The following is a 15,063-nucleotide window of genomic DNA, read 5'->3' as shown; positions in this document are numbered from 1 at the left end:
TCCTTAGTTATCCAAACCAACCAAATTTTACTAAAATACTTTGTCAATTGATTTTCCATCTGCTTCTGCATATTGTTTATTTTTTTATTTATTGATAATTTTTCAACGAACGAATTTCCAAATCAAACATTTTCCTTTATTGCGAACAACCCTGTACCGCGGAACCCTACAAATGTTTGGCCCGCCCGATCGCTTCCGAAGATGGTTTGAATCGGCCAACTACGCCCATAAACCCAGCCGCATGTGACAGCAGCAACAGACACAAACAAAAGCACAAGCACCAAATGCAAGACAGCAAGTGAAACGAAACGCGACTCGCTCACACAGCAGAAGTAAAATTCGGAAATATCCTGTAAAACTGTGCGCTGCCACAGTTTGGCTGGCTTTCAAAGGTGAAACTTTAACGTGTGCAGCACGTGAACGATCGAATCGTGCGACTGGTTGTTGATTATGTGCGCCTCAATTGTTTTGCCGTCGAACCAGCCGACTCGTAAAGTGCAGGGAAGAGTGGGGGGGAGAGTTCCACACATCAGAAAACCTATCTTCATCATCATCACCGATAGCGCAGAGAGCAGGCGGCTTTGGGAAATCGATTTTATGTATTGTGCTCGGGGTGACGGAGTGATCATTTGTGCTGGGGATTGTACGTTTCAGCTGTGTTCTGGCGTAAAATTCCGGTTCTTGATTCCGCACCTATTTGGGTAGCGTGTGTATGTGTCCGTGTGCGTGTGTGTGTGTTTGTAGTGCAACAGCGAAAAATGGGAAAATCTTGAATCGCTCCCTTGTGCGGTGCTCATTGTTCACTCAATCACTCCCCTCCGGATCATCCCCTCCCGGAGGCCTTTCATTCAAAACAGCTGGAACGGTGAAAAACGGGAGTCTGCGTCCCGCGTGGCAATCTGCGCACTATTTCCTTGTTGAATTTCTGCTCTTCCGCCCCACTGCGGAGGGAAAGTAAATCGCCAGCGGCGAGTTTTGTGATTTTCCATGAAGCCAGCTAGTTAGTTTATTCTTTTATTTTAAGCATTATGAAGGAGAAAAAAAAGATTTTCCTTCCCGTCCTGCCTTTCATAGCTTGTCCGACCGAGGGCAATAACGAGAGCATAAAGTATGTTGCCCGGAGAGAAGAGGAAAATTCGTACGAACCAGCCGTAAAGAGCTAGAGAGAGAGCGAGAAAGTGCAAGAACCCAACGCATCAACGGCGACAACGAACGGCCGTGCTGATGTACTCGAGAGCGCGCAGAAAAGCTTGTGCGTGGTATTTTTCGAAGCGGAAGCTGGTTCCATCATCCAGCGTAAACCGGAACGGAGACAACCATCCACAGAAACGATAGGCAACATCCTGCGAACGCCGAGAAGATCCCCCATTCACATAGGACAGCGATCTGTACCCTTCCTTTTGGTTTCCCGTGGCGGGGGTCTGATGGTAGCAGCGTTCGTGGAGGAACGAGAATACATCGGCTTCATTTTACATGTCAGATTTTCGGAATTTGATTAACTCCAAACATTTCAAAATATGTCCACCAGGAAGGAACACGACGGGAAAAGCATATCGTGAATGTTTAAAGAAACGATAAAATAGCAAAATGTGTGTTGGTTGGTTGGTTTCGTTGTTCGGGAAAATCTCTATTCTGAATCTTCTCTTCGTTTCCATTTTTACACATACAAACAAAACCACACACGCACACACAACCCGAGGTGAGATTGAGTTAGGGTGTTGGAAAACAGATTAGCAAATTTCGTTGTGTAGTAGGCCGCCACTGCCGTCCCGGTGACGTGCTTGTGACGTTGTGCGTGGTTTCTGAGCTCGGATGAAAAGCGTTTGCCAAAAACAAGAGCAAAAATAAGATCAACACGTTTGTCAATGCATATTTTACCACACAGGTGCAGAGGAAACTGCCACACGAGGTCGAAATTACATCTCCGCAATTGTTTGTGAGCACCGAGAGTGCAGTTGAGAGTGAGCAGGGCAAATAATCCTGGGAGGTTGTAGCGATTTTTCTTCGCCTAAATTTCCACGCATATCTTGCGTGGCACTCGTGTGTGTGTGTGGGTTTGTGTGCGCGCTTGTACATGCATATGTGAAGTGATTCGGGAAAATCTCAACACATGGCTTTTGTTATCACATCCCTTTAGGTGCTTTTTTGTGTTTTTGGTGCAATGTGCTGGCCGTGATAGTCTGGTGGTATATCATCTAAAAAGGAACCTTGCCGTCCCGATCCGCCCGCCCTACCCCAGCATCGTGCACGGTTTGAAGTGTGACGCGTGTTTACCGCTGGCCGTGTGTGCGGCTGAAGAAAAGGTGCATCGTTGCTCGGAGTGAAGAGAAAAGTGAAGAAGAAAACAACAACAACCAAAAGAGAGAGAGAGATCAAAAATTCTATATTTATCGAAAGTGGACACAGTCGCAAGGTTTGTGTGCGTGTGTGTGTGTTAGTACTAGTTGGTTTTTCCCCTTTTCATGCCAGCGATTGTGTTGTTGTGTCGTTGGCTGTGCTGCTGCTAGTGGCAACATTATCATCATAGGCGTCCTGCGAAAAACGGTGTGTGTACTCGCGCAGCGGGGCTTTCCACGCGCTGAATCGCAGTAGGCGTGAGAGTGACAGGAGCCACACAGAACACCACAGCCCTACTACACATTACTACTGCCTGCTGGTTTCGCGAGAGCGTGTGCGAGCGAACCGGGAAAGTCCCTCGATTGGTCGGCAGGATATCCGCCGGACTGAACAGCAAAGCCGGGCAGCTGCTGCCGGGCGTGGAACATTTCGTTGGGAAACGGATTCGCTACCACGGAGCTGGCCGGACCGACATCACCATCAAGCGGTGCGCTATAATGAAGAGGCGCAATGCCGACTGTGGCAAAATACGACGGCCCATCAAGAAGAACAAAATTGCGGAACAGATTGGGAGGTATGTAAGGGTTAGGGGAGCGGGTATTGTTATAGTTTTACCCAGGGAAGCAATGGCATTCGTTTGACTCACTAGGGAACTGATTCAGTTTGTCGACTTTATTTAATACAGTAATTTGGAGGACATGAGTTGTAGCGGAACTTGGGGCAAGTGTGCTACCTTAAGCATTTCAAGTTATAACTCATTAAAACATGTTTTTCAAGAGCCGATTTAAATCTCATAACCATTTTACATCTATTTCCTCACTTATAAATGAGTTTCGCTTGAAAAAGTGCAAACAAAACAGTTTTTGAAGCGTTTTAAAAAGGGTCCAAAATGACGTTGTTTTTTTGGGCTATGGGGCAAGAGTGCCACTCGTATGGGGCAAGACGGCCACCTGGTTAAAATAACCGTATTTCTTAGATAATAGGAAATAATTACGTTTGTACCACTAGTGTATGTATTCCTACATGTATTTAGTCACCAATGAACCCTTTTTGACCTCCAACTGTACCACAATATGGTTTGTTACTGTTCTGTTTTTCTGGCGTGGAATCCGCTCACAATAGCGCACCATTCCGCAGCACGCTACAACAATGTTTACATTTTTGACAGCTCGCGCCTATGAAAGATGGTGGCACACTTGCCCCAAACAGAGATGGCACACTTGCCCTAAAAGTTGTAACTTTTTGAAATTGAATTTTTCAGTGACAAAAAAAAAGTTTTTTTCAACTAACCCTACAAAAAATTTCACGTTTTCTCAGCTATACGGTGGTGTAAATATTTTTTCGGTTGATTGTTCGCATGATTTTTGAGAGCTTATTTGGTTGGATTAAAAAATTATAATATTTTGCTCTATTTTGAAACTCAATATAAATAAGTTCAAAACAATGGGAAATATCGATTGGTCTATATGAAATTAGGCTCAGAATACTTAGTCATTGGAAAGCAACCAACTGTATACACAATTGATGATAAAACTAAAGTTTTTAAGGAAAAATGCTTGGTGGCACTCTTGCCCCGTATGGCACACTTGCCCCAAATTCCGCTACTTTTAGCTATGCGAGATAAATTCTTCTTCCTGAGCCTGGACCATAAACCGCGTCGGAATGTTTTGTGTGCATTGGGAACAATAATACCGTAACAATGATATAGAAATCATCCTGAACTCGATGGAAACCCCATCCACTCCAACAAAAGGCCGGTTCTGATTTTTTTTTGCAAAGCCTCCAAAAAAAGCTTTTTTGAGGATGGCTCCCGGTGAGGTGGATGTTGGGGCAACGCTGCGCGCGCGTTGTAAACAAATGAGACACAGCTTTCATGCTGCTCTGCCCCTTGCTGAGGGAAGCAGCATGAAGGGGGGGGGGGGTAGCATTGGGGGGGGGAGGTACATATGCGTTGGCATTTTATTGCCAGTTAACGAAAACACACACGCGCGCACAATCCGGCCGTATCGAGCAAGCAGCCGGCAAGGCAACGGTTTTCCGCTATGCTATCGCGGTTAATGATACTTTTAACGTAACCCCCTCCCCGTGTGTTATCCTTCCGTGTGTAGCTTGCCCATTCGCCATTCCTTTATGTTGGGGAAACTGTGTAGCATACGTTATGATGATTATTTGTTTTGGCTGGTTCGTTCTCTCGACTTGAGATGATTTTGGTGCGGACTAGCTCAGTACACGCGCTCGGAAGAGACGCCACATGCCCGCGCCACCATCTTGACAGATGGTGCCGGAGGCTGTATAAAATCGATGCGACACATTAATCGATATGTTTGTCCTAGTAGTGAAGCCTTAGCATAACGGGAGATTGTTCGAGACGATTTCACAAAATCCTATCCACGCGTTGGGGGTTTGTTTTGCCTGATCCTGAAAATATGCTCTATGCTAAGTTTTGTTTATCCATCTCCACTGTAAGATATAATTAAGTTACGGTTAAAAAATTTTTATTATTATTAGGTCATTATTCAATGGACAGTTATGGTTTTTTGTAGAGATTTTGAGCCGATTGGCCGCATTAGCCTTTTATAACAGTTATAGTCCTGATGAATTTCATTAGGTGTAAACCTAACTTAGGCTACAAACTTCACTTATCGCCTATATCCTGGCACAAATGCGGTCTTTAAAATACTTTAGTTACGTATCGAACTCGAAAAATTGATAGACTTCATTGAAAGCTCTGCACATAGAAATTGAGGGGTCTACTGCGCAAATATGTCTAACGAAAATAATTTCTCGTGCGCAAATATATTGCCAACAAATAAATTAGTTGTGCAATTCTCTTAATGATGATCGTCTCAAGGGTTACGACGGAGGTATTAGGAATATGGGTGCAGTTGCTTGGTCTTTTGGTAGACGTGTCGAATTTGGCAAAGGCTAAGACGTGGCTCGATTCCCATCTAGGCCATCCAATCAAGCACTACTTGGTGATTTTTTTTGCATAAAGAATTTTGTATCCCGCTTTTTTTTGCTTTAATGATAAATTCTTTGGAGTGCATATTTCAACGTAAAAAAAATATGTTGAATGTTGAAACTCATATATTTTAATATATTAATATATACTTTCTTACGATATCTTCTTCTTCTTCTTTTTGGCTCAACAACCGTTGTCGGTCAAGGCCTGCCTCTGTACCACTTATGGAGTTGGCTTTCAATGACTTTTGGATTACCCCGACATAGCAGGATAGTCAGTCCTACGTATGGCGGCACGTTCTATTTGGGGCTTGAACCCATGACGGGCATGTTGTTAAGTCGTACGAGTTGACGACTGTACCATGAACCCGGCTTAAGACCGGCTTACATTATCAAACATATTTAATAAACATAAGTTTGGTAATTTCTCACAGTCGGTCTACCCTTTGCTGGGATTGTTCGTCCTGTGCATAGATGACTTGGTTAATACAAGTTTTAAACGTGGATGAGCGTGTAGCTAAGTCGCCCGTCTGAAAAATAGACGATATTTTTTGCGGTTTGTCAATTAATGATATCCTCAAAAAACCTCTTAGCTTACCCATTTTATATCAGTTTTTTCAATTACATTATATTATATTGTATTTTATTTCAAGCTGGAATCTTCAAATTCGGGATCTCTATTTTTTCTCTCACTTGACCCTTGATTTGATTTTTTCTATTATTGATTAATTTTTAATAGTATTGTAAGATGATTTGTCCAAACGATGGTTCATGAGAATCACACAAGACTTTAAAACATAGCTGCCAAGGAAACATTGATATCAATTTCATAAAAATGATGGAATAATGAAAGATAGCCAAGGAAAAATGATGATATCAATCAATTGTGAAATCAATTTGGAACAAAAAGGTTAAGAAAGTTTACCGTAGAAGTACTAGCGTGATGAAAATATGACCATTTGTGCGATATAGGGCTATAGGGTTATGTAAATAGCTAACGTTTTATCATTCAAAAAGAAATACCGAGCAAGAGCATGACTCGTACCTACAAGTAGAGTTTGTCGCACGCCTGTATTTGGTCAAGGGATACTTGTTGCTCTGTCCTGCCCGCTAAGTATTCTTTCTCATGGGTAGTATGTCACTTTGACAACCTTACCTTAGCACTTACTGGTTTCCGAATCGATCAGATCTGGGCTATTAATTTTTGCTGTAATGTACGCGGAGATTATTTGTGTTTCGTCTCCTTTTTTTCTCCATTCAATGCTCCCTTTATTCTTGTATGTGATATAATTTCTCTCACGAATAAGCAACGGGAAACAACAGCTGCAAACAACCGAGAAGCGAACGGCTTTTACTTGGTTGCAGCGGGCATTTGGTCGTCTCTGGATCTTCCCTTGCCAGATGCATTAATGGCTGCCTGTTATTCTACTGCAGTTTTTGTTAGTTCTGTTCCGGTTTCTGTTCTGTGTTGCAATCGCCGTCATCAGCTGGTGCCTTTTCATTTCTGGTTGCAACGCGTGTTTGGTGCCCAGGTCGTTTGAAGAAGTTGTTTTGAAGGTGGTCGAAGCATGTTTTCTTCCTTAGCAATGGATAATTATCATTTATCGATGGGCTGTGTTTTTATTTCTCTCTTTCTCTCTTCAGTTACACTTCGCTCTGCAAAAGAAGCTTCGTTTTTTTCTGTTTGAATTGCTCAAAGCGTCTTGGTGAATGCAGATCGGTCGGCCGTCGATGTGTCTTATATGCGTCTGCTTATTCTTCCTTCCTAACCCAATGGAAACAAATTGATTCTGCCTTTCACATTTATTGCCCCGGCGTTTGCTTCCGCCTAAAAAAAAGCAGCTCCTGAACGATTCATGGCCAGTGAACGAATAGCTTAGGAGCTTTATAAATCTTTTCAGCTTTGTTTAATTCTATTGTTAATACGCTCAAAGTACAAATCCCCTAGGCCAAACAGCGAGCAAAAAGGACATGTTCGAATGATGATAATGATGGATTACTTGTTATTTTTGTTCCTTTCAGCAACACCCTGCTCTACATCAAATTCCTCCTATTATGGGCGTCCGTAATAACAGCAGACTTTTTGCTCGAATTCCGTTTTGAATTCCTATGGCCGTTCTGGTTGCTGCTTCGTTCGATATATGATTCCTACAAATATAAAGGATTGGTAAGTGTGTACAATCCACCGACTTGTATGGCACTTGACTTATGTACCGTTTCTTATTTTTACGTCCACTTCTATTATAGGCATTTTCGGTGCTGTTCGTCTGCATAGCGGTGACATCCGATTTGGTATGTCTATTTTTCATCCCCGTTCAGTGGCTATTTTTTGCCGCCAGTACATACGTTTGGGTCCAGTACGTCTGGCATACAGGTACGCATTATATTTTACCGTATTTTAGCTCGACGAACAGACGAACACATATACCTAAATCATAATCCGTTTTTTTTTTCATATTTTAGATAAAGGAATCTGTTTGCCAACGATAATACTGTGGATATTGTTCGTATATCTGGAGGCTGCCATACGATGGAAGGACAGTCGCAATATACCGCATCTCAATCTTTGCCGACCGTTCGCCGCTCATTGGTAAGCATGGCAGTTGGTTTCGACAGTGACCGCGTTGCAACGCCAAACGCGAAAGGGCACACAGCAATATTGATGATCATCTTGAACGATATTTCAGCATTGGCTATCCGGTGGTGACGCTTGGGTTCGGTTTCAAGAGTTACGTAGGCTTCCGCATACGGCAACGCAAGCAGCGCGAGGTAGCAAAGGATAACGACTTCTACATGCAGCTGCTGCAGGAAGCACTGCCGAAGGAGGAATCCAGGGCGCTAGAACCGCTGGCCGACGGGGCTACCGGGGCGGGCAGTGAGCAGTTGACTTCAACGAAGGAGCTCGTACCCGTAGCGACGTCGGGCAACAACCATAGTCTGAACAGTAGTAGCAACAGTGTTACGAGCAACCGAAGTGATACAGGGCAGCATCACCACCACAATCACCATAATCACAATCATCACCACCATAATCACCAACAGCAGCAGCAGCATCATGCAAGTCACAGTAAGAGCGCGCAGAGCTACAAATCGTCCAGCAGTGGCTCCTCCTCGACGACGCATGTGAATGGGCACGTCAGCAGTGGTAGCTCGCCGTCCTCCTCGTCGACCAATACGATGAACGGCGGCCTAAATCACGCTTCACACCAACAGCAAGGCTCTTCCAAGCATCGAAAAAGTTTGGACAAGGATAGCAGCAGCAGCAGCAGCAGCAACAGCAGCGGAAGCAATGCGTCATCCAATTCAACCAGCACGTTTAATGCTGGCAGTAAGATGAATGGTGGTAGCGGTGGCAGTGGAGGTAACTACTCCTATCACCAGACCACCACATTCCAACAGAACGGTGGTAACGCTAGCACCACCAGCAGTAGCTCCAGCGGCAGCAGTAGCGCTGGTGGTGGTAGCGCCACACACAGTACAAAAGAAAACTCGAGCACGGGAAGTCGTGGCGGCGATCATAATGGTAACATTCACTGCAACGGTGGAGCTGTGACAAAGGATGCAAAAGATGGATCCGGGCAGAGTCTGGTCGCTCGTAAAGATTACGACAAGGAGACAACGAGCAACAGTAGCAGTGCGGCCACCGGTTCGACCGGTTCGTCTTCTTCGAGCTCCGCGAAACTCTCCAATCGTTCCAAAAGTCCAACCGAAAGCAGCACGCATAGTGTGGCGGTGGGAAGCAGCAAATCGAACAGTAACAAACAGAACGGCCACATCAGTTCGCAATACCATCAGCCGGAGCTTGTACAGCAGGCGGCGTGTACGGAAGTAGCGACGGCTGGGTCAGAATCGAAAGGGGGTGGTGGTCGTTCCGGGCGCAAAAATCGGCTCAAGAAAGCTGCCGAGCAGCAGGCTCAACTGTCGGCAATTGCTAAACTTTGTGCTACCCTGGCGCTGGCGTCCTCGGTGACCACGCTAACGACAGCGGCCGGGGCCACGTTGTCATCCGGTGGTGGTGGCGACAATGCAACAACCATCACGTCAGCTTCGTACACCGGGGCTGGCAGTGTGCCGTCTGCCTCCGTTAAGGACAATCACCAACACAATAGCGAACAGGTGAAGGAATCTGGCGATGGCCGGTCTAGCAGCAGCAGTAGTGGCGCCCGAGACAGCAAAAAAGATGCCAGCGGTATGTCAGCAAATGGAACAGCGAAAGCGACCCCAGCGGCGGCAGGATCGTCGTCTGGGCAAGCTTCATCTGCTGGAGCAGCACCGCCAGTCGCTACTACCGTGGTAGTGCAGAAGGTGTGCGAATCGTGCCCACGGCTCGAAGGTGACCTAAAGAAGTTGCGGGCTGAACTGTCAACTCATCGACAGACAGAGAATGAGCTGCGTCAAAAGTATGATTCCAACACGGGCAACCTGAAATCGTGTCTACAGGCTAAGCAGAAGGAATACGACGAACTACAGACCAGGTAGGAGCAATCGGTTAAAATCGAGCAGCAATCGAGCTCTAGACTAAACCTTTCTTTTCCCTTCTTTCGTTCGAATCGTTGCAGATACCAAGAGCTTAGCAGCCAGCGGCAGCAGGAACGGCAAAATTTGCAAACCGTTGAACGACGGCTGGGTGAAGAGCGGCGCCACCGTCAATCGCTCGAGGCTCAGCTGAACAATGAGCGCAAGTACCGGAAGCAGGCCGAGGAGAAGGCGGCGCGCTCCGAGTGTGGCGAGTCGTGCAAGATGAAAAAGCAACAGATGGAAATGGAAATCGACAAGCTGCAGCACGAAGTGATAAACGCGGAGGAGGGCAAGCTGATGGCCGAAAAGCAGGCTCGCAACTATGAGCAGGAGGTAATTTTGCAATAGTTTAGGACAAATCCCATGCTTTGCTCGATAGTTGTGAATAGGCAACATTCCAAGGAACTATTGTTTGATCTTTCCGCTTCCATCGTAAAAAAAAGATTCGCAGCCTTTTTGCGTTTCCACGACACGTTTCTTCTGTGGTTTCGAAAATGACGATTTTATGAACGTTGACACATTGACAATTGTGTTTACCGTATGGAAATCACTAAAAACCTTTAAACGAAGGTTCTCCCATGCGCGGGGATCCCAAAAAGAAGTTGAAATACCAAAATTCACAGTTCTCTTTACAACTGTCAAAAGATTACGAGCAAAGATTCCATCCAGCCTACCGCAGATGGCAAAAATAGCACGAAAAAGATTCGCCGAACGCTGCTCGATTTTCCGGAGCTCGGGACCGATACAAATGCTGGAATTGCGATTCCGTACCCGTTCCCGGAGTCAATTCCGGAGATGATTTGGAGTTTGCTCCGGAATCTGCGATCGTAATCGGATCCGGAATTGGAATCTACCTGGGAATTGCAATTTGCTGCGGTAACGAAATCAGGATTGACTCCAGAAATGGAATCAGCTCCGGAATGAGAATCAGTTCTTTAATTGATATAAGAAGTTTCAGAAGCGATATCAGTCCGGGAATCTCTATGAAAATGGATCGTTTACAAGTAAATTTTGATTCTTTGCGGCTATCAACTAGTAATAGGCAAAACGACTTCGATTGGTTTCAGACTCCGGCCCGGCTCCGGTCGGCTTCGGAGCCGACTCAGAAGCCGTTAGTTGGAAGCCGGCTCCGGAGCCGTTGGTGCGCTCAAAAACGCCCATCACTACTATCAATACGTAGCATCATTGGACCCAAACGCCTATTCTTATAGAAATGCCAAAACCGACTCCGTTTCTAAGCCAATTCCGATTCCTTAGCCGATTTCAATTCCGGAACCGATTCCGATCCCTGAGCCGATTCCGGAACCAATTCCGAATCCGATTTCAATTCCGGTGCCAATTCCGAATCCGATTTCAATTCCGATACTGATTCCGATCCCGTAGCCGATTTCGATTCGGTTCCACAAACTGATTCTAGACCTGTTGTCCGGAAACGATTTCGACAAAAACTTCATTTTTCCCATCACTAAAGCAGATGCATGGTTTATCAGAGATTCGTGGCTCGAAGCGTGAGACTTTTCTCACCTGGTCTGGAAATACCTGGACACAACAGAGTCGATTATACGATTATGCTTTGTATTTGTTCTGCCTATCTGACCTTTCCTTTACCTTTCAGATGAGAAAGTACGAGCTACAGCTGCGAAGCCGTGAATCGCAACCCAACACAGAAGTGTTGATCAGCGCTTTGGCCGTGATGCGGGAAAAGAACGAAACGCTGGAGAAGAACCTGTCGGCCGAAACGAGAGTTAAGCTGGACTTATTCTCAGCCCTGGGGGGCACCAGGCGAGAGGTGGAAATTCTCACCTGTACGTAACCTGTAGCGCTCACACGACAATTTGTACGATTACGGTGGAAAGTATATTAAATCCAATTTTGCATCCATTTTTTCATTGCCAGGTTCCTTGCGATCGAAGGAAAAGGAAATACTCGATCTTAATGCAAAAATCGTGCAGCTCGTGGCGGTCATGCCCAACGATGCCCTCGGGCTGACCAGCCATGGTGGGGGAGGTGGAACGGACGGGTCGTCGATGATGCGATTGGCCGACGCACCACAGCTTCTGCCGCAATCGCTGTCGAGCGGGCATCTGAACGGGATGGGGCCGGTTAGCGGTGGTGGAGCTGGGGGAGGTGGTGTTGGTGGAGGCACAGGCGGGGTAGGCGGTATGCATCAAACCAGTCAGCAGCAGCAACAGCAGCAGCAACAGCAGCAACAGCAACAACAACAGCAGCAGCAGCAACAACCAAGCCCATTGTCGCACATGGTGGTGCAGAACGGACCATCGTTCTGCAGTCAATTAGGTAGCCTCGGGGTGCTAACATCCACGATGACGACGCTGCCCTCGTCGTCGGTGCTGGCCGGTCCGAACTCGAGTGCGGCGAACAATGGCTGCGGCGTCGTCCACCCGTCGTCCGGTACTGTCTGCGTCGGTTTGCCATCGCTGGGCGGCCCTGGCAGTGGCAACAATGGAGGACAAATAGTACAAATGCAAAACGCAAACAGTGGTGGCGCCAACGGCGGCAACTGTCCCTCCAGTCTCGATCCGAATGCGACGATTTACACGCCGAAGAACAACGGCATAGTCGGCGGCACCGAAGCCTGACCGCATGAGTTATCGTTTTTCCCGCCCGGCAATGTCACCTTTTCAGCGCTCCCATCGGCATCCTCGCTAGCGCTGTTTGTCAGCCTGGACAGCAGCGCTGGTGGGACCGTCAGCACCACTGCTACATCCACTGCTAACGCCAGCGCAACAAATCCAATTAGCAGCAGCAGCATCGCCACCACCAACAACCTGATCAGCGCTAGCGTGGCCAACCTGGCGCAACAGTTCAACGCACACCATGCTCAACATTCAGTGGCCGGTTCTGCTGCAAGCAGTTTGCCGTCACACTCAACGTCGCTGCTGACGCAAACGAATCATCCTGCCCATCAGCACTTTCAGCAGCAGCAGCAGCAGCCGCAACAGAATTCGCAGTACCATCAGCAACAGAAACAGCAATCGCATCATCAACAACAACAGCAGCATAGACAACATCCGCCAAACGATCCGTTCGTTTAATTTGCTACAACGCATCACGCATCGGAAACTTTCTTCACGTTCGATTTGTTGTGTTTGGTTCGTTGGGTTAAAATTTTCTACATTGAACTTTTTTTTCTCTCTCTTTTAATCTTTAAACTGTCTAGCTTCTCCTTCCCGCCGTGGTGACGAAAATTTCGCAACACAGGGAAAGGCTTTTACTGCTTCTTCGAATACACTGTTCAAACGTAACACGCATGTTTCGCTGTACAGCTCCCGAAAGCTCTGAAACGGTTTTTTGATCTCATAAGAATAATCTCTCTCCCGCACCACCCCCCGTACGAGCTTGTCCATCGTGCACTTGCGCTGTACAAAGGTTACGGTAGGGTTAATAATTTACCTGAAACACGCACCTTGTGGGACGTGTTTGCTTTTTTATTTTAATTATTTTGCACAAAGTTCCTACATTTTTCTTTCTTCGAACATAATCTGTTAATTGACTGGTCGGTTCGGCCATAATTTGTGCTGATCTTCTGAATATGACTCTCTCTGTGTATTTTCCTCCATTTAATGCAATTTATTCTAGGCTATCGCTTAGTGTTTCAAAGGAATTTTAGCTGATTTGGCATCGTACTTAGGACTGTACTTTGATGTGATCCAAACATCCTAAACTCAAAAGGATTCCCGCTAATTTCATTACAGTGATTTTTGTTTTCCTTGTTTTTGGACATACTCCATTCACGGGAAAAGGAGAATAGAGTGTCAAATGCTAGTTCCTTCCATTACTCTACGTTGAGCTGCTTGTCGAGCATTACTTTTCCTCTTCCTCTAAGTTGTCCCTAATTTGGCTGCAGAGAGCGCAAAGGCGAGACAGCAACATATGGTTTGTGCGCGCCCATTGCGGATGTCTATACGCACTGATGTTCAGCTGCGTTGCCCTTCCCTGTGGGTCCCTTTCTACCTTAAAAGCCACCATGCTTGGCCAGAGCGGTTTTGTAAAATGAAAAAATGCAAACAAGAAAATGATATGTATCGTGTGCCGGGAAGGAGGAATTTGCAGACATAATGTTGTGATATTCATATTACTTAAATATATATACACGTACAATATATATTCTTACAATTAATATTAAATATATATTTTTACAATTAATCGTAACTATAGATTATTTATCATGTACACACATACATACACACACAAACGTTGTAAAACAAAACAACAACAACAAAAAACACTCAAAAGCGGTTTAGTGGAAAAACAACTATTTAAACAAAAAAAATGATCCCGTAACCCGTTTTAACACAAAATTCAATCCTAAAAAAGGCAGATGCCTTTTGAAAGCATGCCTTTCTTTTTGGTGAAATTTCGAGTGATAGTTCGGAATGAAGTTTTTTTGGCATTCAAAATTTTTGTCTTCTTCAAATTATGACTCTCGCTCCAAAAAAACCTGCCGATAGTAAACTGCCGCAAGTACTGATACTTTCAATGCTGTTTAGTTAAGTTTCGCATCCTAAATAGTTAGACTCTGAGTGTGTGTGTGTATTTTTTTAGTTAGTTAGTAACATTCATCGAAAGCGTCGCACGAAAGTAGTTTGATTTTGAGCCGATTCCTGCTGCTTTGAGAGTTTCGTTTTTGGTTTTTCGATTAGAAAAAGGCACACGTTGTAAGTTGCGTTTTTTTTTGTTATCTTTACAACACAAAATACGATTGCGCTAATAAACAAACGTCGATACATTGGCCATTGCTGCTGGCAGAAGTAAAATAATGAATTGAATTGGAAAAGCTATGCTTTTCCGATGTATGCACCACCACCACCATACGCCCCGCTCATTCTTGGATGGTGGGGTGACGGGCTCAACCGCACACGAAACAACACAAACTCCTTACACAAGCTAATCGCAAACAACTAAGGAAAAAACAACAACAGAAAACACAGAAAACAAAGCTGTATAATTTATCGTAGAACATCATCCGAAGAAAAGGTGCGCGCAAATTTTGGCGAAAGTGGGACGGACAGAAGCAAGTGTACGAAAAAACGACAACAAAACAGCTGAGGGAAGAAAAATAAACCTGAAAAGGCAAAAAGAACTCGCGCAATGATGCATGTATTATAGAGGGAGAGGAAAATCGATAAAAGATAAAGTAAACGGAAGAAGAGGATGAAAACTGCGCGGGAGGGACAATTAGTAAACGATAAGGTACGTACTACAAACACACACAAACACTTATAC

General features: G+C 45.3%; 1 protein-coding gene across 2 annotated transcripts; it reads left to right on the top strand.

The window, feature by feature from the left end:
- Positions 1–280: 280 nt before the first annotated feature.
- On the top strand, positions 281–15,042 carry LOC120903610 (macoilin). Of its 2 annotated transcripts, XM_040313140.1 has the most exons (10): positions 281–392; positions 2,138–2,911; positions 7,321–7,465; positions 7,546–7,672; positions 7,762–7,888; positions 7,986–9,773; positions 9,858–10,149; positions 11,432–11,621; positions 11,713–12,050; positions 12,753–15,042. In XM_040313140.1, the coding sequence occupies exons 2-10, from the start codon at positions 2,835–2,837 to the stop codon at positions 12,870–12,872; spliced, it is 3,204 nt and encodes a 1,067-aa protein (XP_040169074.1). In that variant the 5' UTR covers positions 281–392; positions 2,138–2,834; the 3' UTR covers positions 12,873–15,042. The 2 variants fall into 2 exon arrangements, with proteins under 2 accessions (XP_040169074.1, XP_040169073.1); XM_040313139.1 differs by having other exon boundaries at positions 11,713–12,864.
- Positions 15,043–15,063: the final 21 nt, after the last annotated feature.

The sequence above is a fragment of the Anopheles arabiensis genome, chromosome 3, assembly GCF_016920715.1.
Source record: "Anopheles arabiensis isolate DONGOLA chromosome 3, AaraD3, whole genome shotgun sequence".
NCBI classification, from domain to species: Eukaryota; Metazoa; Arthropoda; class Insecta; order Diptera; family Culicidae; genus Anopheles; species Anopheles arabiensis.
Note: the sequence above shows the minus strand (reverse complement) of the source record. Positions and strands in the feature narration are given on the sequence as shown.

Coding starts and splice junctions, on each gene's coding strand:
- LOC120903610 (XM_040313139.1), top strand. CDS start 2,835: ATGAAGAGGCGCAATGCCGACTGTGGCAAAATACGACGGCCCATCAAG. Junction 2,912..7,320: donor ATTGCGGAACAGATTGGGAG/GTATGTAAGGGT, acceptor TGTTCCTTTCAG/CAACACCCTGCTCTACATCA. Junction 7,889..7,985: donor CGACCGTTCGCCGCTCATTG/GTAAGCATGGCA, acceptor ACGATATTTCAG/CATTGGCTATCCGGTGGTGA.